At 48.3% G+C, this 26536-nt stretch overlaps 1 protein-coding gene across 3 annotated transcripts in view; it reads right to left on the bottom strand.

The window, feature by feature from the left end:
- Positions 1-24628, bottom strand: part of LOC124008769 (sodium-driven chloride bicarbonate exchanger-like) — a 59660-nt gene extending 35032 nt beyond the window's left edge. Inside the window, exons 1-3 of one of the 3 annotated variants that reach the window (XM_046320304.1) lie at positions 24275-24628; positions 22335-22382; positions 386-467 (exon numbers count right to left, since the gene is read on the bottom strand). In XM_046320304.1, coding sequence (XP_046176260.1) covers positions 386-467; positions 22335-22382; positions 24275-24322 — 178 coding nt within the window. In that variant the 5' untranslated portion in view covers positions 24323-24628. Of the gene's footprint in view, positions 1-385; positions 468-19847; positions 20311-22334; positions 22383-24274 lie in introns of those variants that run through there. The other 2 variants (XM_046320305.1, XM_046320306.1) reach the window with 2 other exon arrangements.
- Positions 24629-26536: the final 1908 nt, after the last annotated feature.

The raw sequence follows: 26536 nt of genomic DNA, 5'->3' as shown, positions 1-26536 counted from the left end.
GTATTAAACATGATTGCGTTTGTGTGTGTGTTTGTGTGTATTCCTTGTTTTCACTACAGTGTCCTCTCTCACAAGTCCATAGGTTCTCCTTATGGGGCAGCAGGGAATACTACACCAGAGCAAATACAGTGTCACAGTTTCCACTGCAGGTAGAACAAATAATCATGGCAACCATGAGTGTCTGAGAAAAGTCACAGGGTGCATCCCAGTTTCCTAAACCTGCTCCCGGTCCTTGTCTACTTGTGTCTTCTCCTTCCACCCATAAGTGATATGAAGTCACAAACTACGTAAAAGCAGAATATGGTTAGGTAGAGGTGGAGACAAGCGGAGAAAGCCGGTTTAGACTAATTGAGATGCATCCCTTAAGCTGTTAATGTTGACTCACCTTCCAGCTCCTCCTTCTCAAAGTTGGTGTTGAGCATGGAGCGAGTGCCCCCTCTGTCCAGCACCGCCTCCTCATCAGTCCTCTATAGAAGAGAGAGAGAGAGAGAACGATAAAGAGAGAGAGAGAGATAAAGATAGAGGGAGAGCGAAAGAGAGACAGGGGAGAGAGAGGGGAGCGGTGAGAGAGAGGGGAGCGTTGAGAGAAGAGAGAGAGAGAACGATAAAGAGAGAGAGAGAGATAAAGATAGAGGGAGAGCGAAAGAGAGACACGGGAGAGAGAGGGGATCGGTGAGAGAGAGGGGAGCGTTGAGAGAAGAGAGAGAGAGAGAGGAGCAGTGAGAGAAGAGAGAGAGGGGGGGAGCGGTGAGAGAAGAGACAGAGAGGGGAGCGGTGAGAGAGAGGGGAGCGTTGAGAGAAGAGAGAGGAGCGGTGAGAGAAGAGAGAGAAGAGCGGTGAGAGAAGAGAGAGAGAGAGGGGAGCGGTGAGAGAAGAGAGAGGAGCGGTGAGAGAAGAGAGAGAGGGAGGAGCGGTGAGAGAAGAGAGGAGCGGTGAGAGGTGAGAGAGGAGCGGTGAGAGAAGAGAGAGAGAGAGAGAGAGAGAGACGGTGAGAGAAGAGAGAGGAGCGGTGAGAGAAGAGAGAGAGGGAGGAGCGGTGAGAGAAGAGAGGAGCGGTGAGAGGTGAGAGAGGAGCGGTGAGAGAAGAGAGAGAGAGAGGGGAGCGTTGAGAGAAGAGAGAGGAGCGGTGAGAGAAGAGAGAGAAGAGCGGTGAGAGAAGAGAGAGAGAGAGGAGCGGTGAGAGAAGAGAGAGGAGCGGTGAGAGAAGAGAGAGAGGGAGAGAGCGGTGAGAGAAGAGAGGAGCGGTGAGAGGTGAGAGAAGAGAGAGAGGGAGGAGGAGAAAGAGAGAAGAGAGAGCGGGAGAGGTGAGAGAGAGAGAGAGAGGTGAGGAAGAGAGAGGTGAGAGAAGAGAGAGAGAGGTGAGGTGAGAAGAGAGAGAGAGAGGGAGCGGTGAGAGAAGAGAGAGAGAGGAGCGGTGAGAGAAGAGAGAGAGAGGAGCGGTGAGAGAAGAGAGAGAGAGGAGCGGTGAGAGAAGAGAGAGAGGGAGGAGCGGTGAGAGAAGAGAGAGAGGGAGGAGCGGTGAGAGAAGAGAGAGGAGGAGCGGTGAGAGAAAGAGAGAGAGGGAGGAGCGGTGAGAGAAGAGAGAGAGGGAGGAGCGGTGAGAGAAGAGAGAGAGGGAGGAGCGGTGAGAGAAGAGAGAGGGAGGAGCGGTGAGAGAAGAGAGAGGGAGGAGCGGTGAGAGAAGAGAGAGAGGGAGGAGCGGTGAGAGAAGAGAGAGAGGAGGAGCGGTGAGAGAAGAGAGAGAGGGAGGAGAGGTGAGAGAAGAGAGAGAGGAGGAGCGGTGAGAGAAGAGAGAGAGGGGGAGCGGTGAGAGAAGAGAGGAGCGGTGAGAGAAGAGAAAGAGGGGGAGTGGTGAGAGAAGAGAGAGAGAGAGAGAGAGAGAGGGGGAGCGGTGAGAGAAGAGAGAGAGATAGATATATATAAAGAGAGGGAGAGTGAAAGAGAGAGAGGGGTGCGGTGAGAGGAGAGAGAGAGGAGCGGTGAGAGAAGAGAGAGAGGGGCGGTGAGAGAAGAGAGAGGGGGGAGCGGTGAGAGAAGAGAGCGAGGGGGAGCGGTGAGAGAGAGCGGTGAGAGAGAAGAGAGAGAGAGAGAGAGGGGGAGCGTTGAGAGAAGAGAGAGAGAACGATAAAGAGAGAGAGAGAGATAAAGATAGAGGGAGAGCGAAAGAGAGACACGGGAGAGAGAGGGGAGCGGTGAGAGAGAGGGGAGCGTTGAGAGGAGAGAGAGAGAGAGAGAGAGGAGCAGTGAGAGAAGAGAGAGAGGGGGGGATCGGTGAGAGAAGAGACAGAGAGGGGAGCGGTGAGAGAGAGGGGAGCGTTGAGAGAAGAGAGGAGCGGTGAGAGAAGAGAGAGAGAAGAGCGGTGAGAGAAGAGAGAGAGAGAGGGGAGCGGTGAGAGAAGAGAGAGAGAGAGGGGAGCGGTGAGAGAAGAGAGAGGAGCGGTGAGAGAAGAGAGAGAAGCGGTGAGAGAAGAGAGAGGAGCGGTGAGAGAAGAGAGAGAGGGAGGAGCGGTGAGAGAAAGAGAGAGGGGGAAGCGGTGAGAGAAGAGAGGAGCGGTGAGAGAGGGGGAGCAGTGAGAGAAGAGAGAGGGAGGAGCGGTGAGAGAAGAGAGAGGGGGGAGCGGTGAGAGAAGAGAGGAGTGAGAGAAGAGAGAGAGAGGGGGAGTGGTGAGAGAAGAGAGAGAGAGAGAGAGGGCGGTGAGAGAAGAGAGGAGCGGTGAGAGAAGAGAGAGAGAAGAGCGGTGAGAGAAGAGAGGAGAGGTGAGAGAGGGGGAGCAGTGAGAGAAGAGAGAGAGGGAGGAGCGGTGAGAGAAGAGAGAGAGGGGGAGCGGTGAGAGAAGAGAGGAGCGGTGAGAGAAGAGAGAGAGGGGGAGTGGTGAGAGAAGAGAGAGAGAGAGAGGGGGCGGTGAGAGAAGAGAGAGGAGCGGTGAGAGAAGAGAGAGAGAAGAGCGGTGAGAGAAGAGAGAGAGGGAGGAGCGGTGAAGAAGAGAGAGGAGGAGCGGTGAGAGAAGAGAGAGAGAGGAGGGTGAGAGAAGAGAGAGAGAGGAGCGGTGAGAGAAGAGAGAGAGGAGCGGTGAGAGAAGAGAGAGAGAGGAGCGGTGAGAGAAGAGAGAGGGGGGGAGCGGTGAGAGAAGAGAGGAGCGGTGAGAGAAGAGAGAGAGGGGGAGTGGTGAGTGGTGAGAGAGAGAGAGAGGGGGGGAGCGGTGAGAGAAGAGAGAGAGAGATAGATATATATAAAGAGAGGGAGAGTGAAAGAGAGAGAGGGGTGCGGTGAGAGAAGAGAGAGAGGAGCGGTGAGAGAAGAGAGAGGGGGCGGTGAGAGAGAGAGAGAGGGGAGCGGTGAGAGAAGAGAGAGACGGGAGAGGTGAGAGGGGGGCGGTGAGAGAGAGAGAGAGAGAGGGGGGAGCGTTGAGAGAAGAGAGAGAGAGAGAGAGAGAACGATAAAGAGAGAGAGAGATAAAGATAGAGGAGAAGCGAAAGAGAGACACGGGAGAGAGAGGGAGCGGTGAGAGAGAGGGGAGCGTTGAGAGAAGAGAGAGAGAGAGGAGCAGTGAGAGAAGAGAGAGAGGGGGGAGCGGTGAGAGAAGAGACAGAGAGGGAGGTGAGAGAGAGGGGAGAGAGAAGAGAGAGGAGCGGTGAGAGAAGAGAGGAGCGGTGAGAGAAGAGAGAGAGGAGGAGCGGTGAGAGAAGAGAGAGCGGGGGGAGCGGTGAGAGAAGAGAGGAGCGGTGAGAGAGGGGGGAGCAGTGAGAGAAGAGAGAGAGGGAGGAGCGGTGAGAGAAGAGAGAGAGGGGGAGCGGTGAGAGAAGAGGAGGAAGGTGAGAGAAGAGAGAGAGAGGGGAGTGGTGAGAGAGAAGAGAGAGAGAGAGAGGGGCGGTGAGAGAAGAGAGGAGCGGTGAGAGAAGAGAGAGGGGAGGAGCGGTGAGAGAAGAGAGAGAGGGAGGAGCGGTGAGAGAAGAGAGAGAGGGAGGAGCGGTGAGAGAAGAGAGAGAGGGAGGAGCGGTGAGAGAAGAGAGAGAGGGAGGAGCGGTGAGAGAAGAGAGAGAGGGGGGAGCGGTGAGAGAAGAGAGGAGCGGTGAGAGAAGAGAGGAGCGGTGAGAGAAGAGAGGAGCGGTGAGAGAAGAGAGAGAGGGGGAGTGGTGAGAGAAGAGAGAGAGAGAGAGGGGGGAGCGGTGAGAGAAGAGAGAGAGATAGATATATATAAAGAGAGGGAGAGTGAAAGAGAGAGAGGGGTGCGGTGAGAGGAGAGAGAGGAGCGGTGAGAGAAGAGAGAGGGGGCAGCGGTGAGAGAAGAGAGAGAGGGGGGCGGTGAGAGAAGAGAGAGAGGGGGGGGTGAGAGAAGAGAGAGGGGGGAGCGGTGAGAGAAGAGAGAGAGGGGGGGAGCGGTGAGAGGGGGGGGGCGGTGAGAGAAGAGAGAGAGAGAGGGGGGGAGCGGTGAGAGAAGAGAGAGAGAGAGATAAAGATAGAGGGAGAGTGAAAGAGAGGGGGAGAGAGGGGAGCGGTGAGAGAAGAGAGAGAGAAAGAAGAGAGAGGGGGAGAAAGAGAAATAAAGATAGAGGGAGAGCGAAAGAGAGAGAGGGGAGCGGTGAGAGAAGAGAGAGAGAGAGGGGAGCGGTGAGAGAAGAGAGAGGGGGGCGGAGAGAGAGAGAGAGAGAGAGGGGGGAGCGGTGAGAGAAGAGAGAGGGGCGGAGAGAGAAGAGAGAGAGGGGGGGGGTGAGAGAAGAGAGAGGGGGAGCGGTGAGAGAAGAGAGAGGGGGAGCGGTGAGAGAGGGGGTGTGAGAGAAGAGAGAGAGAGAGAGAGAGAGAGAGGGGAGCGGTGAGAGAAGAGAGAGAGAGATAAAGATAGAGGGAGAGTGAAAGAGAGAGGGGAGAGAGGGGAGCGGTGAGAGAAGAGAGAGAGAAAGAAGAGAAAGGGGAGAAAGAGAAATAAAGATAGAGGGAGAGCGAAAGAGAGAGAGGGGAGCGGTGAGAGAAGAGAGAGGGGAGCAGTGAGAGAAGAGAGAGAGAGATATATATATAAAGATAGAGGGAGAGCGAAAGAGAGAGGGGAGAGAGGGGAGCGGTGAGAGAAGAGAGAGAGAAATAAAGATAGAGGTAGAGCGAAAGAGAGAGAGGGGAGCGAAAGAGAGAGAGGGGAGCGGTGAGAGAAGAGAGGGGAGCGGTGAGAGAAGAGAGAGGGGGGAGCGGTGAGAGAAGAGAGAGAGGGGGAGCGGTGAGAGAAGAGAGAGAGGGGGAGCGGTGAGAGAAGAGAGAGAGGGGGAGCGGTGAGAGAAGAGAGAGGGGGGAGCGGTGAGAGAAGAGAGAGAGAGAGGGGGAGCGGTGAGAGAAGAGAGAGAGGGGGAGCGGTGAGAGAAGAGAGAGAGAGGGGAGCGGTGAGAGAAGAGAGAGAGGGGGAGCGGTGAGAGAAGAGAGAGAGAGAGGGGGAGCGGTGAGAGAAGAGAGAGAGAGGGGAGCGGTGAGAGAAGAGAGAGAGGGGGAGCGGTGAGAGAAGAGAGAGAGAGGAGGAGCGGTGAGAGAAGAGAGAGAGTAGGGAGAGAGAGAGAGAGAGGAGCGGTGAGAGAAGAGAGGGGGGAGCGGTGAGAGAAGAGAGAGGGGGGAGCGGTGACAGAAGAGAGAGGGGGAGCGGTGAGAGAAGAGAGAGAGAGGGGGAGCGGTGAGAGAAGAGAGAGGGGGGGAGCGGTGAGAGAGGGGGGGTGAGAGAAGAGAGAGAGAGAGAGGGGGGAGCGGTGAGAGAAGAGAGAGAGAGAGATAAAGATAGAGGGAGAGTGAAAGAGAGAGGGAGAGAGGGGAGCGGTGAGAGAAGAGAGAGAGAAAGGGGAGAAAGAGAAATAAAGATAGAGGGAGAGCGAAAGAGAGAGAGGGGAGCAGTGAGAGAAGAGAGAGGGGAGCAGTGAGAGAAGAGAGAGAGAGATATATATAAAGATAGAGGGAGAGCGAAAGAGAGAGGGGAGAGAGGGGAGCGGTGAGAGAAGAGAGAGAGAAAGAAGAGAGAGGGGAGAGAGGGGAGAGAGTGAAATAAAGATAGAGGTAGAGCGAAAGAGAGAGAGGGGAGCGAAAGAGAGAGAGGGGAGCGGTGAGAGAAGAGAGGGGAGCGGTGAGAGAAGAGAGAGAGGGGGAGCGGTGAGAGAGAGAGGAGCGGTGAGAGAAGAGAGAGAGGGGGAGCGGTGAGAGAAGAGAGAGAGGGGGAGCGGTGAGAGAAGAGAGAGAGGGGGAGCGGTGAGAGAAGAGAGAGAGGGGGAGCGGTGAGAGAAGAGAGAGAGAGGGGGAGCGGTGAGAGAAGAGAGAGAGGGGGAGCGGTGAGAGAAGAGAGAGGGGGGGAGCGGTGAGAAGAGAGAGAGGGAGGAGCGGTGAGAGAAGAGAGAGAGGAGGGAGAGAGAGAGAGAGAGGAGCGGTGAGAGAAGAGAGAGAGAGGAGCGGTGAGAGAAGAGAGGGGGGAGCGGTGAGAGAAGAGAGAGAGAGGGAGCGGTGAGAGAAGAGAGAGAGAGGGGGAGCGGTGAGAGAAGAGAGAGAGGGGGAGCGGTGAGAGAAGAGAGAGGGGGAGCGGTGAGAGAAGAGAGAGGGGAGGAGCGGTGAGAGAAGAGAGAGAGGAGGGAGAGAGAGAGAGAGAGGAGCGGTGAGAGAAGAGAGAGAGAGGAGCGGTGAGAGAAGAGAGAGAGAGGACCAGTGAGAGAAGAGAGAGAGAGGAGCAGTGAGAGAAGAGAGAGGGGGAGCGGTGAGAGAAGAGAGAGAGGGGGGGAGCGGTGAGAGAAGAGAGAGAGAGAGGGGGAGCGGTGAGAGAAGAGAGAGAGATAGATATATATAAAGATAGAGGGAGAGTGAAAGAGAGAGAGGGGTGTGGTGAGAGAAGAGAGAGAGAGAGAGAGAGAGGAGCGGTGAGAGAAGAGAGGGGGGAGCGGTGAGAGAAGAGAGGGAGAGGGGGAGAGAGAGATATAAAGATAGAGGGAGAGCGAAAGAGAGAGAGAGAAGCGGTGAGAGAAGAGAGAGAGAGAGGGGGGAGAGAGAGATATAAAGATAGAGGGAGAGCGAAAGAGAGAGAGGGGAGAGAGAGGGGAGCGGTGAGAGAGAGAGAGGGAGGGAGAGAGATAAAGATAGAGAGAGAGAGAGAGAGAGAGAGAGAGAGGTGAGGGAGCGGTGAGAGAAGAGAGAGAGAGAGGGGGGGAGCGGTGAGAGAAGAGAGAGAGATAGATATATATAAAGATAGAGGGAGAGTGAAAGAGAGAGAGGGGTGCGGTGAGAGAAGAGAGAGAGAGAGAGAGAGAGGAGCGGTGAGAGGAGAGAGAGGAGCGGTGAGAGAAGAGAGGGGGAGCGGTGAGAGAAGAGAGAGAGAGGGGGAGAGAGAGATATAAAGATAGAGGGAGAGCGAAAGACAGAGAGAGAAGCGGTGAGAGAAGAGAGAGAGAGAGGGGGAGAGAGAGATATAAAGATAGAGGGAGAGCGAAAGAGAGAGAGGGGAGAGAGAGGGGAGCGGTGAGAGGGAGAGCGAAAGAGAGAGAGAGGGAGAGAGAGGGGAGCGGTGAGAGAGAGAGAGAGAGAGAGAGAGAGAGGGGAGGGAGGGAGAGAGAAAGAAAGATGGAGAGAGAGAGAGAGAGAGAGAGAGAGAGAGAGAGAGAGGGAGAGAGAGATAGAGATATAAAGAAATATAAAGATAGAGATATAAAGAGAGAGAGAGAGAGAGAGAGAGAGAGAGAGAGAGAGAGAGAGAGAGAGAGAGAGAGAGAGAGAGAGAGAGAAGCGGTGAGAAAGAGAGAGAGAGGGGGGAGAGAGATATAAAGATAGAGGGAGAGCGAAAGAGAGAGAGAGGGAGAGGGAGAGAGAGAGAGGGAGAGAGAGGGGAGCGGTGAGAGAGAGAGAGAGAGAGAGAGAGAGAGGAGAGAGAAGAGAGAAATATAAAGATAGAGATATATATATATATATATATCTCTGAGAGAGAGAGAGAGAGAGAGAGAGAGAGAGAGAGAGAGAGAGAGAGAGATAAAGATAGAGATATACAGAGAGAGAGAGAGAGAAAGATAGAGGTAGAGCGAAAGAGAGAGCAAAAGAGAGAGAGGGGAGAGAGAGATATAAAGATAGAGGGAGAGCGAAAGAGAGAGAGGGGAGCGGTGAGAGGAGAGAGAGAGAGAGAGAGGAGCGGTGAGAGAAGAGAGAGAGAGGAGCAGTGAGAGAAGAGAGAGGGGGGAGCGGTGAGAGAAGAGAGAGAGATAAAGATAGAGGGAGAGCGAAAGAGAGAGGGGAGCGGTGAGAGAAGAGAGAGGGAGATGAAGCCAGGCTGATAAGGCCCCCATTAACATCGACTGGGCTGTAGTGGAGCGGGTCGAGAGTTGTGTCCACATCACCAACGAACTATCATGGTCAGAACGACTTAATATGCACATGTATTTACAGTATAAAGAGAACCATTCTTTTGCACATCACAGAAAAAGCTCAGAGGGCTGTTTTTTAACGGGCCAAACACACCAGTGGTGAACTTGTCCCATTGACCATTCTGTACATAGAACCACAACTCTTATATAACAGGCCTCTGGCATCCTGCCTTCCTCCTGCTGCAAGAGGATGAATCCTTAAATAAACACACCGCAGCTTCATGAGGCTAACTTCATCAGACAGTCACCATGGCAACTAATGTGGCCAATCACAATTTTTATGAATTCATGTTCCCTGACTACCCAGATAGCTTTATTGTTTTAGTCCCGTTTATTTTTTTACAAGGATGCTTCCTCATGCGTGTGGTCAGATAAATACTGACTCTCACACAGCTGCCGAGAGGAACACTGTAGTTGACCCAACAGACCATCCTGATAATGGCTAGGATTGTTGTAGGAGGGTTATGGGGTCGAGGGTCACACACCCCATCAACCCTCTGAAACCCTCGACCCCACGCACATACAATTGAAGACGGAAGTTTACATACACTTAGGTTGGAGTCATTAAAACTTGTTTCTCAACAACTTCACAAACATCTTGTTAAACAAACTATAGTTTTGGCAAGTCGGTTAGGACATCCACTTTGTGCACGACACAAGTAATTTTTCCAACAATTGTTAACAGACAGATTATTTCACTTATAATTTACTGTATCACAATTCCAGTGGGTCAGAAGTTTACATACACTATGTTGACCTTGCCTTTAAACAACTTGGAAAATTCCAGAAAATAATGTCATGGCTTCAGAAGCTTCTGATAGGCTAATTGACATCATTAGAGTCAATTGGAGGTGTACCTGTGGATGTATTTCAAGGCCTACCTTCAAACTCAGTGCCCCTTTGCTTGACATCATGGGAAAATCAAAAGAAAATCAGCCAACACCTCAGAAAACCAATCGTAGACCTCCACAAGTCTGGTTCATCCTTGGGAGCAATTTCCAAACGCCTGAAGATACCACGTTCATCTGTACAAACAATAGTATGCAAGTACAGTGGGGAGAACAAGTATTTGATCACTGCCGATTTTGCAGGTTTTCCTACTTACAAAGCACGTAGAGGTCTGTACTTTTTTATCATAGGTACACTTCAACTGTGAGAGACGGAATCTAAAACAGACATTCAGAAAATCACATTGTATGATTTTTAAGTAATTAATTAGCATTTTATTGCATAACATAAGTATTTGATCACCTACCAACCAGTAAGAATTCTGGCTCTCACAGACCTGTTAGTTGTTCTTTAAGAATCCCTCCTGTTCTCTACTCTTTACCTGTATTAACTGCACCTGTTTGAACTCGTTACCTGTATAAAAAGACACCTGTCCACAAACTCAATCAAACAGACTCCAACCTGTCCACAAAGGCCAAGACCAGAGAGCTGTGTAAGGACATCAGGGTAAAATTGTAGACCTGCACAAGGCTGGGATGGGCTACAGGACAATAGGCAAGCAGCTTGGTGAGAAAGCAAAAACTGTTGGCACAATTATTAGAAGGAAGTTCAAGATGACGGTCAATCACCCTCGGTCTGGGGCTCCATGCAAGATCTCACCTCGTGGGGCATCAATTATCATGAGGAAGGTGAGGGATCAGCCCAGAACTACACAGCAGGACCTGGTAAATGACCTGAAGAGAGCTGGGACCACAGTCTCAAAGAAAACCATTAGTAACAGACTACGCCGTCATGGATTAAAATCCTGCAGCGCACGCAAGGTCCCCCTGCTCAAGCCAGCGCATGTCCAGGCTTGTCTGAAGTTTGCCAATGGCCATCTGGATAATCCAGAGGAGGAATGGGAGAAGGTCATGTGGTCTGATGAGATAAAAATAGAGCTTTTTGGTCTAAACTCCCCTCGCCGTGTTTGGAGGAAGAAGGATGAGTACAACCCCAAGAACACCACCCCAACCGTGAAGCAAGGAGGTGGAAACATCATTCTTTGGGGATGCTTTCTGCAAAGGGGACAGGACGACTGCACCGTATTGAGGGGAGGATGGATGGGGCCATGTATCGCGAGATCATGGCCAACAACCTCCTTCCCTCAGTAAGAGCATTGAAGATGGGTCATGGCTGGGTCTTCCAGCATGACAATGACCCGAAACACACAGCCATGGCAACTAAGGAGTGGCTCCATAAGAAGCATCTCAAGGTCCCGGAGTGGCCTAGCCAGTCTCCAGACCCGAACTCAATAGAAAATCTTTGGAGGGAGCTGAACGTCTGTATTGCCCAGCGACAGCCCCGAAACCTGAAGGATCTGGAGAAGGTCTGTATGGAGGAGTGGGCCAAAAACCCTGCTGCAGTGTGTGGAAACCTGGTCAAGAATTTCAGGAAACGTATGATCTCTGTAATTGCAAACAAAGGTTTCTGTACCAAATATTAAGTTCTGTTTTTCTGATGTATCAAATACTTGTCATGCAATAAAATGCTAATTAATTACTTAAAAATCATACAATGTGATTTTCTGGATTTTTGTTTTAGATTCCGTCTCTCACAGTTGAAGTGTACCTATGATACAAATTACAGACCTCTACATGCTTTGTAAGTAGGAAAACCAGCAAAATCGGCAGTGTATCAAATACTTGTTCTCCCCACTGTATATACACCATGGGACCACACAGCCGTCATACCGCTCAGGAAGGAGACGGGTTCTGTCTCCTAGAGATGAACGTAATTTGGTGCGAGAAGTGCAAATCAATCCCAGAACAACAGCAAAGGACCTTGTGAAGATGCTGGAGGAAACTGGTACAAAAGTATCTATATCACAATAAAACGAGTCAATGTATATCAATGTAACCTGAAAGCCCACTCAGCAAGGAGGAAGCCACTGCTCCAAAACCACCATTAAAAAAAGCCAGACTACAGATTGAAACTGCACATGGGGACAAAGATCATACTTTCTGGAGAAATGTCCTCTGGTCTGATGAAACAACAATAGAACTGTTTGGCCATAATGACCATCGTTATGTTTGGAGGAAAAAGGGGGAGGCTTGCAAGCTGAAGAACACTATCTCAACCATGAAGCACGGGGGTGGCAGCATCATGTTGTAGGGGTGCTTTGATGCAGGAGGGACTGGTGCACTTCACAAAATAGATGGCATCATGAGGATGGAAATGTATGTGGATATATTAAAGCAACATCTCAAGACATCAGTCAGAAAGTAAAAGCTTGGTCGCAAATTGGTCTGACAAATGGACAATGATCCCAAGCATACTTCCAAAGTTGCGGCGAAGTGGCTTAAGGACAACAAAGTCAAGTTATTGGAGTGGCCATCACAAAGCCCTGACCTCAATCATATAGAACATTTGTGGGCAGAACTGAAAAAGCGTTGTTTGAGCAAAGAGGCCTACAAACCTGACTCAGTTACACCAGCTCTGTCAGGAGGAATGGGCCAAAATTCACCCAACTCATTGTGGGAAGCTTATGGAAGGCTACCCAAAACGTTTTGACCCAATTTAAACAACTTAAAGGAAATGCTACCATAATTCCCAATTTAAACAACTTAAAGGAAATGCTACCATAATTTGCAAATAAATTCATCAAAAAATCCTACAATGTGATTTTCTGGATTTTTTTTCTCATTTTGTCTGTCATAGTTGAAGTGTCCCTATGATGAAAATTACAGGCCTCTCATCTTTTTAAATGGGAGAACTTGCACAATTGGAGGCTGACTACATACTTTTTTGCCCCACTGTATATATATATATATATATATGTGTGTGCGTGCGTGCATTTATACTGTGTCTATATACTATTCGCTTAGTGAGCGTTCCCAAAATAACATGTTTCTGTCCAGGGGGTTGTTGGCTTAATCTTTTTGCCAAATAACATGAGGTGACATAGGAGGTTCTGGGTGCCAGCGGTAAGCTGGTAAAATATGAGAGGCAGGGCTATACTCACAGATGCCGAGTAATGCTAGCTAATTCCCTTTGGTAATCAGCCACACTTCATTCACAATCATCTCTGAGAACAAGTCAATGCTACACTCAAAATCATTTCCGGTCACTGCTGAGCTTTTCCATATTGCATCATTTGACAATCTAATCAGACTAGAATGTAAATCAGCACTCAACGTGATTGGGAGACAGTGAACCTACAGCACTTCGGTTAGACAGTGTAGATACGACTGCAGTGTATTAGTAATACAACAGGCATGGAAATGAGCTACAGATACAACAGTGCTTGTATTATTCCTATCACATCGCTTAATTCTAGAACTCGTTGATGTTTTCAGGCCTGCAGCTGGTGGAAGCACCTCAGAACCTGCCCCTGGACACTGGCTCTATGCCACAGCTTCCAAAGGTAAGATACCAGAGCCTAGTAACATAACAAAATGATACCACAGAAGTCAAATGTGAAGCATCTATGCAGTTCAGATCAATCTGGACAGTATTACAAAAGACTGTGTATTATCTGCATTGCATTTAGAATTCTGGTCAGAAGCGGTGCACTATACAGGGAATACAATTCCAATACATACGCATCCCGTGACTGGATGACTGTGGCTACAGACCAATCAAAGACGTCCTACACTGCCAGTCCTGGGTGCTGAAGAAGATTAGGCTAGCCCAGGCCAGGTTGCTGGAGAGAGGAGGCACCCACACATGGACGCCCATGTGACTGAGCCTAGAGGATCATGGGAATGTGCTGGACAGATGGTGATGGGGATGGGTGGGTTGTGGCCGGGTGGGCTTAGACATCACATTAGACAGTCTCAGTCTCAGGAGGTTGATTTCTCCTAGACAGACGGAGATCAAGGAATTACCAATAGAAAGTATACAAACGTTTTCAGCGCTAGTTTGTTTGTGAATGTGATATTGGATGTCAAGTTATTTACATCTTGCTTCGAGGAATGGACCACTGACCCATCTTGTGGGCAGTGTCAGTGTGCTCAATGATTATCTTAGAAGTCGGACACAAGCAAAGCTGTTTCCACATACACAGCTGAAACAGTCTGACTGAGATCTCTAGTATAGAGGCTTTGGGAGGAAGCATCAAAAGAGGAATGAATGAAAGACAGACATCCTAACCAGAGTCCTTTTGGTGTCGGGCACGAAATTTAAAAAGTAATAAATACATATTTTTGTTTATTCAATGGTGTAGAGCAAAACTGTCATGTATACCCATTCGATTTATCAGGCAATATGGCTGTCAGAGTGTGGAGCGCGAGAGACCACCCTTGGAGAAATGTGAAGGGTGACCAGGGGCAGACCCTGCTGCTTCTATCCCCAGGAGGACCCACGGCCCCCTGGGAAATCCCCTCGTTCTCAGTGACACCATAATGAAATCCCCCACCTCCTGCTCTCTGGCTGCTAGCCCGTGAGAAAAATGTTTGGTCTGATATAACAACAATGAAATAACCTACGAGAACGTCTTGTTATAAATTCTGGGTCTGATCAAATATTTGTTATCCTCTTCAGGGTTGAGTGTCAATTCAATTTCAATTCAGTGAATTCGGGAGATGAATCTCAGTTCATTTCAGAAGTAGAAGTGTCATTCACTCAACTTACATGATACTCATTTTATTAATGAATCAAATTTCAATTCACTTCCTGATCCGAGGGAGTTAGAATGGAGAGGACTCCACCACTGATCCCACAACACAATCTTAACAGAGACCTGCTCATGAATTCATGTTGAAGTCTCGTTAGATCAACATGATGAGAAAAGCGGTCAATAAATCCTAGAACGCCAACTGTCTTTCTCTGTGCCGGGACCACTATAGGAGGACCGAGTGGTGTTCCGTGTCTTCTGTTCAGTTTGACAAATGAGACCACATCTCCGGCCTGCAGCAGGTTTCTGTCTCTATCTATTAATAGCCTGGTGTGGGGACAGGATCTCCTGCAGGCTGCAGAACACTGATGTAAGAGGGGCAGAGAGAGCTTCCCGCCAAAGATTTCATCTCCCCACAAATGCTAACCTTTTGCCATTAGGTGTGTATATCCCAGGATCTAACCCTGGAAAGAGACATACACAGCACTGACTAAATCAGTTCCTATCATGCCCTCTGCCTGGTGACGACATCAGAGCAGCCAGCGCGAGGTGGGAGTTGCTCTCCATGCACGCACGCACGCACACACACGCATAAATGCACAGAGAAATGAGCACACACCATGCATACGCTAACAAACGCATATCCAGGCCTAGTTCTGCAGGCAGTTAGTCAGCATGATGGGAATGAGCAGAGAAACACATGTAGGGGACAGCTGCTGTAGCCCGGGACTGAAAACCAAAGGAGGATGAGGAGCTTGACATCATGTAGGGGGAAGGGGACAGCTGCTGTAGCCCGGGACTGAAAACCAAAGGAGGACGAGGAGCTTGACATCATGTAGGGGGAAGGGGACAGCTGCTGTAGCCCGGGACTGAAAACCAAAGGAGGACGAGGAGCTTGACATCATGTAGGGGGAAGGGGACAGCTGCTGTAGCCCGGGACTGAAAACCAAAGGAGGACGAGGAGCTTGACATCATGTAGGGGGAAGGGGACAGCTGCTGTAGCCCAGGACTGAAAACCAAAGGAGGACGAGGAGCTTGACATCATGTAGGGGGAAGGGGACAGCTGCTGTAGCCCGGGACTGAAAACCAAAGGAGGACGAGGAGCTTGACATCATGTAGGGGGAAGGGGACAGCTGCTGTAGCCCGGGACAGAAAACCAAAGGAGGACGAGGAGCTTGACATCATGTAGGGGGAAGGGGACAGCTGCTGTAGCCCGGGACTGAAAACCAAAGGAGGACGAGGAGCTTGACATCATGTAGGGGGAAGGGGACAGCTGCTGTAGCCCGGGACTGAAAACCAAAGGAGGACGAGGAGCTTGACATCTATCTGATTTCCACGTTTGGCGAGTTCAAGGTTGACCTTGGAAAGATGCCTGCCATTGGCTTCTCTCCCTCCTCCTCTCTGTTTACTAAACACCAAGGCCGTTCCCAGGCTTATTCTCCTGTTCTCTATGCACTCCACAGAGATGCAGTAGAAACAGCGTGTAGCTACATTTTCTGCATTTCCCATCAGCAATTGTCCATGATTTGTTATGTGTCATTTGACCATTTACTGAAAGCGTCGTCCCATTCTTATCCTAAAGCGTCTCTCTGTGAGACAGAAAGAGACAGAGGAGGAGAAACGCGTGCAGTTGTTTGGTATTCAGTTCAGGGCTACAGCAGCCTCCCCCCCATGTCCCTACACGTGTTGCTCACTGATGCACGCTGCTCTTTCCTATCAAGCTGACTAACTGTATGTATCATCTGTGCAGTGTAGGTCCACAGGGCCATTTGGGACAGAGCCCTGAACAGAGCCCTGAACAGAACAGGGACAAGGGAGAGCTTTATCCTACTATTTCCTTGAAGTTTACAACAATCTCCCCTTTAATCTGGACTGCGTCCAATACGCTTATATTTACATAGATATGCAGATTTGGCGGTAGAGATGGGATGGGAATCGGTCGTCTATTTAGTTAAGTAAGCTTTGTCTGAGCCAGAAAGGCCAATTAGGCAGGGGTCTATCTCCTGTTTCTGTAGCGTGAGGCAGATTGATGTACAAGTACTCCCGCTGGACTATCACAGGACCGATCCAGCGTATGTGACAAGAAAACATCTAAAAAACCCTGTAAGCAGGTTTCCTGCCATGAATCCAAACCATCAAGGACACCAGTTCTTTACGAAGTGAAAAGGTACAAAAGTGAATATTGACACAATTGTTTTATTTACTCCAGTAACTTGATTACCGGGTTTTTGTCCGTCAAATCATACTTTTTGTAGATTTTTTTCCCGTGACAGTGACGAAGCAACAAAAAACAAGAATCGAGCCAAAAGCCTCCGAAACCAAAATCCCTCTACGGATTACAAACAGCAGGTGGCACGGAATAGAATTACAGTTTCACAGGTGGCGCTTTCATTCCCCCAGCCAGCTAGCCTATCAATACAATACACCACTGACCCAAATCAGTCCCCAACCCTGGGACACAACAACTGACCCAGGATAACCTGGTAGTCTGTATCCCCACCAGTCACCACTCATTCTGATGAGTTCTGACATCTGACATTAATGGACTATTATGGAGTGAGTGTGACTGTGACCGTAGGAATCAACAAAGTCAGTCTGTGTTTCCTGAGAGGAGTCTGACCACGAGGAAGCTAACTGACCTCGATAAAGGAGTACAGCTACCACCGGAATGTACTTTTCGTAGAAGGTTAGGAGAGCATTTTAGCTCACCCTAACCCTTTTCCTAACCTAATTGGGTCCTAATAGGGTTTTCTATCTGTTGATAAGCAAATGCTTGGTTAGGTTATGGTTAGGGTAATGGTTAGGGTAAGGGTTAAGTTTAGGGTTAGCATAAGGGTTAAGGTTAGGGTAATTCTCCTAACCTTCTGCGTAAGTGCTCCTAACCTGCTACGAAAAAGTCACTTTGTAGCTACAGCATATACCATCTAATCAAAACTCTAGATAAGCTGTACTATCTGCTACTGGTTAAAAGGACAACCCATGAAGGAGCACGGGAGGCTTGGAGGTGATGATAAATGAGGTAGTATACACTGGTCCTATGTTTCCTGAGCAGATGTAAAGAGATCCCAGAGATGTTCCATACGCACAAATAGCTTATTTCTCTCAAATTTTGTGCACACATTTGTTTACATCGCTGTTAGTGAACATTTACCATTTGCCAAGATATCTATCCACCTGACAGGTGTGGCATATCAAGAAGCTGATTAAACAGCATGATCATTACACAGGTGCACCTTGTGCTGGGAAAAACTAATTCTGATTGGCTAGGCCTATGCCCTCCCAGGCTCACTCATGGCTGCACCCCCGCCCAGTCATGTGAAATCTATAGATTAGTGCCTAATGAATATATTTCAATGTTCTGATTTCCTAAGGGCTCCTAAGTGGCACAGCGGTCTAAGGCACTGCATCTCAGTGCAAGAGGAGTCCCTACAGTCCCTGGTTCGATTCCAGGCGGTATCACATCCGGCCGTGATTGGGAGTCCCAATCGTCCGGGTTTGGCCGGGGTAGGACGTCATTGTAAATAAGGATTTGCTCTTAACTGACTTGCCTGGTTAATATGTATATATAATCATAATAATAATATGAACTGTATCTCAGTAAAAATATTTTAAATTGTTACATGTATATTTTTGTTTATATTTTTCTTCAGAACCCGAGTGAGCAAACACACACGCACACAAACAGGCACAGTTGCAACACGCACACACACACCATCTGGTCCCTGTGTGTGTAGCGATAGCACCTGCATTCCCCTCATGTTAGGTCAAGGCCTACACCTTGGACAGTACGAACCGTAGCATTCTCTTCATGTTCAATTTTGTGATAATGACATGTTCTCATCAAACCGACAGATGGTCAGGTGGCTTTCAACAAAGAGCATGGCGTGTAGAGGTCTCTCAACTAGCGACTGATGTGTTCTGAAATAAACTGCACCCAACACTTCCAGTTCCCTTAAAATGACTGGCAGCTTAAAAACGACTTCCTTTCTCGTCTTTACCTCCCACACACGCTGCTGGACGTTAATTCCTTTCTTTGAGAACCACTCTAGAACCTTGCTTGAGATTTCCTTTTCCTTGAGCATTTCATTTTCAAATGACCGTATTCAAGGAGACGGTGATTTTCAGCACAGGATATACATGGTTTTCTTGAGTTCGAACAAGAACTGGTTTGATAATGCACCCACTGTAACCAGTTGAATCAGAAGTGTTAATGCAGGGCTGGAACAAAGGCCTGCTAACACACAGTCTGGAACCCCAGGGCCAGGGTGGCACATCCCGGTTGTGAACAAAGTCTTTGTTTAAAATGTAAACCACCTACAAATCAAAATGACATCCTGGGACTTCAGGTCGACCTCCGGCAGAGAGAACAATATGATTGGCTGCTGCACTAGAGGAGGTGGTCTGCTGATGTTATCGTTCAGGGGGAGGAAGTATTATGGAACTCATTAAGAAACAATAAACACAGAGGACGTCTCCTAATGTTGACCGAAAGGTGTGCCTGGGTTATGTACCCATATCCTTGCCAGTAAAAATCACAGACCTATCTGTTCACACGGGTGTAGGGTGAAGTTGCCCCTCGACGCTGACCTGAGGTCAGCTACGCTTTTCCCCCACTAAAGGTTTAGGTTAGGATTGGGGGAGGGGACGCTGATCCTAAATCTGTACCTAGGGGAAAATTCAACCCGGAGATTTCACACGAACCGTTTCCAGGAAGCCGTTTCGGTGAGAATACAGCCTTCCAGGACACATACACACACCAGCCTTGTGACCCAATTTCCACGTTCCTCATATGTCTCTCAGGGAGTTCTGTGATGCACGGAACCTGCAGAGATGATCAACATTTACCTTCATAGGATATCTAGGCCATCAGGTATACATTAAAGAACTTCTCTACTTATTATTTTGAACAACAACACCTATACAGGTCAGAGGCATATAGCATGTGACTTTTCACAAAGCCTCAACTACAGGATAGAGGATTACTGACTGTAGATCAGTCTAATGTGGATGAGAGTACTGTACATGTGTCTCAAGCCGGGGGGATTCTATACAGCTGCAGCTAGTGGATTAGCATGGGCGGAGCCCCTTACACCAGAGCCATGGGATTGGATAAGGGCAGACGTCGTCACGCATCTGATCCCTACAGATGGCCGTAGTTACCGTGGCAATGGCAGTGTGCTCAGCATCAGCATCCCAGGAGAGCTTCTCAAAGCCACACCCATCTAATCACAGACGTCCTATTCACTTTGTGACATCAACACAGTTGAATACAAAGCCTAAAAGACATCAACAAACAGCAATACTTCTGAAGTAGCCATAAATGGACAAAGACAGAGACAAACACAAACAGTTTAGGTCATTTGGTTTCCTCTGGCTTCTCTCAAAGGCCAGTCGGGTTCATGGCAGTGGGTATAATCTCTAGCTCGATCTCCCCCCAACTCGCAAAATGAGAGTGCTGGAGTCCCATCTGTCAGTAGCTCCTCAGAACCTTTTCCTATGCATGGAGATCTGCAGCACCTCTAGCCTCTACTGCATAACAACAGCAGTGATCAGGCATCGCATTAACCAACACTATACTACTGAACTGGAGGCCATTCACTCTGCCCTGTAGTGACTTCAATGTTAATAGGCAAGAGTGTCCAGGAAAGCGTCAAATGGCCCGTTTGCTATCCATCAATAATGTTGTATAGTGTTTCTGTCCAATGTCACTGTTGATAAATGATGACGTGAATGTGTGCATGATAAGTCTGCAGTGGTATATTTTCATAAACCCAAATATGAGCTAAAACACCAATCAGGATATATTCTTACATGACCACAAACAATGTTGTGATGTAACAACCAATAGTTTAGGCCACCTCAACATCATCAGCATTTCCATCCCATTCTTTGTGCCACCCCCTATGTGCCAACCTCCCTCAGGTGGCACAGGCTAAACCCAGAGGCGTACCTGGCAGTTAAATCCATTAGAGTTGGGATCCAAGCTCCCCGATAACATGGCGCGTCAGTGTGGGCAAGGAAGCCCGAGATTTCCCCTTGGATGTACAGTGGTCGAGAGACCGCAAGATGGAAGCTCAGAATCCAAGCCCCCTGACAGAGTCTGTGTTTGTCGGCTGGAGATATTGGCAGTAAGGTTGAGCCAAGCTCTTCTCACCGGTTCCACTTCCCCATGCCAGCCAGCCTCCTCCTGACAGCAGCTTTGCAACACAAACAAGCGCTCAGACTGCCCAGCTCTGATCCAGACGGGCTCCGATGTTTTCTGACAAGCATCCGTCCACCAATCCCCTGTGAGATTAGCGAGCTGCTGACATCACTGATGCTGGGCTGTGTGGTGTTGTGGCCCTCTTATCTAAGAGAAGCTTGTAGCTAAGTGACGGTAAGCAAAACACACACACAGACCCTTTTTCTGTGAGGTTTGAAGAGAAAAGCACTAGGACTCCTCACCGCTGCACCTGCCACATCTGATCCATCCCAAATCCACAGGGACTTGCTATGAGGCGGTTCTACTCTGCAGTCATCCTCTCTGTGTGTGTGTGTGTGTGTGTGTGTGTGTGTGTGTGTGTGTGTGTGTGTGTGTGTGTGTGTGTGTGTGTGTGTGTGTGTGTGTGTGTGTGTGTGTGTGTGTGTGTGTGTGTGTGTGTGTGTGTGTGTGTGTGTGTGTGTGTGTGTGTGTGTGTGTGTCCTGCCTAGGACACTACTGTACTCAGTCTGTGCTGCATGGTCAGCGGAACACTGTGGCAGAAACATGCTGTACTGGAAATGGATCCGTCGCTTCAAGCGATTCTTCTGCTACACTATCTAATGACATACATTCTGAGTGGCAGTAGTACTGGATCAATAACAATTTAGGCACGGATGATAAATAGGATTGTTGGGGAAACTATCAGAAATGTGAAGGAAAGGCACTAGCATTTCTCTCCCCCTCCCCCTCTCCCTCTCCCTCTCCTTCTCTCTGCTATAATTAAACATCCAAAGGCACACAGTCGGTCCAGGCACTTAGCTCACTACAGTGGGGCTGTCTCTGCACAGTCGGTCCAGGCACTTAGCTCACTACAGTGGGGCTGGCTCTGCACAGTCGGTCCAGGCACTTAGCTCACTACAGTGGGGCTGTCTCTGCACAGTCGGTCCAGGCACTTAGCTCACTACAGTGGGGCTGTCTCTGCACAGTCGGTCCAGGCACTTAGCTCACTACAGTGGGGCTGTCTCTGCACAGTCGGTCCAGGCACTTAGCTCGCTACAGTGGGGCTGTCTCTGCACAGTCGGTCCAGGCACTTAGCTCGCTACAGTGGGGCTGGCTCTGCACAGTCGGTCCAGGCACTTAGCTCACTACAGTGGGGCTGTCTCTGCACAGTCGGTCCAGGCACTTAGCTCACTACAGTGGGGCTGGCTCTGCACAGTCGGTCCAGGCACTTAGCTCGCTACAGTGGGGCTGTCTCTGCACAGTCGGTCCAGGCACTTAGCTCGCTACAGTGGGGCTGGCTCTGCACAGTCGGTCCAGGCACTTAGCTCGCTACAGTGGGGCTGGCTCTGCACAGTCGGTCCAGGCACTTAGCTCGCTACAGTGGGGCTGGCTCTGCACAGTCGGTCCAGGCACTTAGCTCACTACAGTGGGGCTGGCTCTGCACAGTCGGTCCAGGCACTTAGCTCACTACAGTGGGGCTGGCTCTGCACAGTCGGTCCAGGCACTTAGCTCACTACAGTGGGGCTGGCTCTGCACAGTCAGTCCAGGCACTTAGCGCACTACAGTGGGGCTGGCTCTGCACAGTCTGTCCAGGCACTTAGCTCACTACAGTGGGGCTGGCTCTGCACAGTCAGTCCAGGCACTTAGCTCGCTACATTGGGGCTGGCTCTGCACAGTCGGATCACCCAGTCAGACAGAGATGTCCCACTGATCCAAGAACATTATGTCCAAGAGAACAGGCCTAGCTCTGCCTGCTATACCCACTCTGCTCTACAGACCTCCCCCGTCTGTTCACACTAGATCCACTCCAGCCAGAAGACCAGCCAGGCTCACTGCCAGGCTCACTGTGCCCAGGTTTAGGACTCAGCATTCAGACCCATCGTTACTACATCACACCCTCTCCATCTCCTGTCCCCAGCCCTAGCTCCCAACACCCTCTCTCTACCCAATATATACCATGTATTTCTGATGTGGAATCGGAATATATTATCAAGTTTTTGCTGAAGTACTCCCATTGACGTCAATGAATGATTTCTGTGAAAGTCTTGGTTGGGAGCTCTTATCTCAAGTCTGACTTCGAAAGCTTGCCAGAAGGATTTTCAGTGATATTCATAACCAAGACTGTTTCAAATGGATGCCTACACATTTGCTGCATGAAGTGGCTTTATCTGTAGTGGAAATCAAAAGGAATCACTGAGCAAAAGTAGTAGGACGTATCCTGCATGCTTGGCTTGGTATGAAAGCAGAAGTACTCACCACATTCGTGTCTCCTTGAGGTACCTGAGGGCTCTGGGGGCCTGGTTCCTGTAAATAACAAGGTCAGTATAACGTCAATCCACAGGACATTGTTTACATGCATAACCCAGTCTTGCTTAGCTACGCATCTTCACACTGGAAGTCATTGAGTGCTATGCAATCACTGCCGATCCCCAGGTTTCTAATACAAGTTTACATGCCATTTTTGTTTGTCGTACACTGAGGATTTCCACATAATACTCACTCCTACTATCCCCTCACATACCCACACACAACCTTCAGCAACTATGGCAACACATTGGGATGCAGGACACACGCTACAGCTAGGCAGCCAAGAGTTATGATGACAGGGCACTGCACTCTGCATTGTGAGTCAGTGACCAAAAGCATCCCATGTTATATTCAACCCGTGGTCAATCCACAGCACTGGTTAAGTAGGCTCGCACGGGCGACCTGTTTTATCAATGTCTTTTTTCAATGTCATGTTTGGTTTTCCTTTTTATAATGACCTATGCATAAAGGGAAACAATGTTTTCAACAGTGTTTGAGCAAAAGCCATATTTCTCCTCTCCCTGGCTTTAAGGCGAGAATCCAGCACGGCGGCCATTTCTCAACAAGCCATCACCGGAATGCTAAACAGGACCTGACCGCTGAAACAGGCAGTCTTTGGACACCACTGGGTGTGGTCTCTATTCAACATGTATAGATTATGATTCATCAGTCTAGTCTATGACCGTGGATTGACCATAGAAAGCACTGGTTGCACTGGCACTGATTGACCATAGAAAGAGTATGTCCTATAGGGTGAGAGAGAGAAAAAAAAAAAACTCTAGTTCTTGTCTGTGGCTTTCCTTAATAATACACCTATAGATCCTAATGGGTCCAATCAGATATCAGATGAGCCGACATCTACTGTCTAGTAGTAAACTACCGTAACAACATGGGGCCGGTGAATTTACAGCTGTCCACAGTTATAGGACCTGGCTCTGTCCCAAAGCTCTTAAATGGCTTCTTTTCCTGATCTCCTTCGCATCATAACCCCTGATTGGCAGACAGACTGAGTAGGACTTCACCATAGTGCTTCTATGAAGTACTTGGTTATCATTTGGGATGTGTCTGACTCCGAGTCCGGATGAACAAGATGACAGACGTTCTAATCGGCTCCACCGTAAGGTAATCCAGCAGGGGGACCAATTGAACTGGAGCCACAGTAGGCACAGGAGGTTGGTGGCACTTTAATTGGGGAGGACAGGCTCATGGTAATGGCCGGAGCGGAATGGGTGGAATGGTATCAAATAGATCAAACACACAGTTTAATGCCATTCCATTTGCTCCGTTCCAGCCATTAGTATGAGCTGTCTTCCCCTCAGCAGCCTCCACTGTCAGTAGGTGCATCAACAAGACATGGGCCTACATCATCCTTTATCAATAACAAAATGTGTCAGCTATGGCATTAGAGGAGAAATTAGTGGATATAAAGAAAATGAGGCATTAGTAATTGGTAAATAAATACGGCCATATCTTTCTAAGTCAGGTTAATTACAGTATTCTATAGGTACTTGATGTAGTAGACTATGCAATAAAAACGTCAACATTGTGGAGTTTTATTAGCCCACGTTGATGACGATATTAATGCACGATGTCTCGATATTTTCGATAAAACAGTTGTCTTGGCAAACCGGTCTATAAAACGAGGTTATAACCTACTTACCTATATTAGGTCTACTACAGTTTTGTAATTTTCTAACACTATAAAATAACCGATGTAATAACATACATAGACTATCTAGGATTTATTTCAAATGTATTACACACATAGGCTGATCTACGCAGGTGTGTTCAATCCCCACATCAAGCCATTCTCAATCAACGATATGAAATCCATTTTCAGTGAGAACACAATGGTTGCCTATCGTAGGTTGTCTATGGGACATCCTTACCGAGGGTAGTAGCGGCTCCATTTGTGCTCCTTGGTCCGTTAGGTCCATATTTTCCTTTCCTCGCTTTCTCTGTAGACTTGATACGCTCCTAATGTATTCTTCTATCTAGTGTTGCCGGGCTATATCAGGGTGAACCCTTATATAAACAGGGACGATTTTCTCAAATGAAGGTAAGCATCCTCCTCGTCCAGTCCTACATAATTTAGTCATGGGGTAGCGATTTCCCATTCACGCGCTCAAGCTTGGAGAGTGCAATTTGCGCTCCATGACGAGTTGGAGTACACGTGAGGCAATGAAGCGCAGCACGATATAGATTTCGTCCACAGTGGCGTGCGTTGCCCCAAGATTGCACACATGTCGACCTATTCTTAAAAATTATCCACAGAATATTGTTTTAGGACGATTTGCACTCAATAGAACAGGATATGAGCGCACAACACCGGAGAAGTTCAGGATAAAACAGAGGTAGGCTCTAGTTGCTATGTTGACAGATATTTATGTTAATTTGGGACAATATAGAATTAGGTAGGCTATTATACGCCATTCTACCATGGTCCTATTGTAATCCAAATTAACCACACACAAAAACACGTAGGCTACCATATTTAATTGTTGTCTATTTTGGTTCTGTCCGTATGATGTGGTTAAGGAAGGATCCTAGGATTGATGCCTGACCCATGAAATTAGCCTATACAGTAATTAATTTGCTCTATTGCAATCGACAAGGGAAATTTGGGACCGTCATCGAATGGCCTACTTCATGAATTGTAAAATACATGCAGATAACCATGAACCATTTATATCATGGCCCACATGTGTGCGCAGTGCGATGGGATATACAGCACATTGATTCAATTCATGTACCCATTTGTGAAGTCGTTGACTGACATCCTTTGAAAAACGTTACATTGGTGCCACCTAGTGTTCAATGGGATGATGCGTCATATCAAACTGAGCAATTTGATTAATCAATTGGCGTAATTTTAGCCAGCTCATTTTCTTTAAAATGCAATTGATCAACATTAATCAAGCAGGAATATATTACAAACATAAAACAACTATCAATAGAACAAACACACATATCTCCAATCACATCGAGATATTAGATTGAAATGAATAGCCGTTTCAAGTCAATTATATTTCTATGGTACAACTCAAGATAAAGTTGTTGATCAACTGATAAAATGTATTGGATAATCAAAAGCAGTTAGGCTGCTCCAGCAGGAGAAAACATTACATCAAAAAATAATTGAGGATAAAAACACAATGAAACCCGATGGCTTAGTTCCATTGTGGTCCTCATTGTTCAGCAAGATGGCAGGTGGGAAAGACCAACACTGCACATGCACTCAATGCAATTAAAAGCAACAAAAGCCATTTACAACAACGACATCTACAGCACAGGGGAGCCCGTTTACGAGTTACCTCGTGGGAGAATACCCCTAATCAAACCGCCACGGTGTTTCTCAGATATTTCTGGTTTGTTTGTGACACCTTAAAGCTGTTCTCTGGTGAGTTTTTAGGTAGCTTGGGAAACTGTTCCACAGAACTGCAGCAAAATACACACATTCGTTTTTCGTCAAAGTGCTTAATGGGCATATTGGTCCAACCCTAGATATTTGGAGACAAGAGTTATGGACAATTTTGCGGGTAAACCCCAATTTAATCAGAGTGCCTCCTATTTCCACCTTGAGCCATTTCAGTTCTTCAAAGTAATTTCTACACTGCCACCGTAGGGCTGCATGATATGGGCAAATAATCTAGTATTTATTTTTAACCAAATGTTGCAATTGAGATTTGACTTGCGAATTAGAGTAAAACTGTTGGAATCATGGAAATAGAATGACTATTCTAATTATATAGTTAGAATATAATAGTGGGCACTTTGAATAGAGCGTTGTTTGGGGTCCCAGGGGACCCTATACGTTTTGGCTACGTTGCATGTTTTCTCTTAGCTACTGCATGTAGCTAACATATTCTTGCTTTGCATATTCCTCTTTGATTTAGAAGACACTGTTGCACAAACATGCCGACTTAGGTCTACACCATCACTGGTATTGTCAGGATGTATTAGCTAGCTACGTTTGCTCTTACTCTGTACATTTATTAGCTAGCTAGCTATTAGCATTAGCAGCTAACAATTAGCATCTCACAAGATTTAGGGCAACTTGCTAAGAAAATACAAACTAGCTGTTTGCTGATGTAAGAAACACAAACTAATAGTGTCATTATAGAACGCTAGTGGATTTATATTAAGAAGCA

Source organism: Oncorhynchus gorbuscha, linkage group LG21 (assembly GCF_021184085.1).
Source record: "Oncorhynchus gorbuscha isolate QuinsamMale2020 ecotype Even-year linkage group LG21, OgorEven_v1.0, whole genome shotgun sequence".
Taxonomy (NCBI): domain Eukaryota; kingdom Metazoa; phylum Chordata; class Actinopteri; order Salmoniformes; family Salmonidae; genus Oncorhynchus; species Oncorhynchus gorbuscha.
This window is presented reverse-complemented; position numbering and strand designations above follow the sequence as displayed.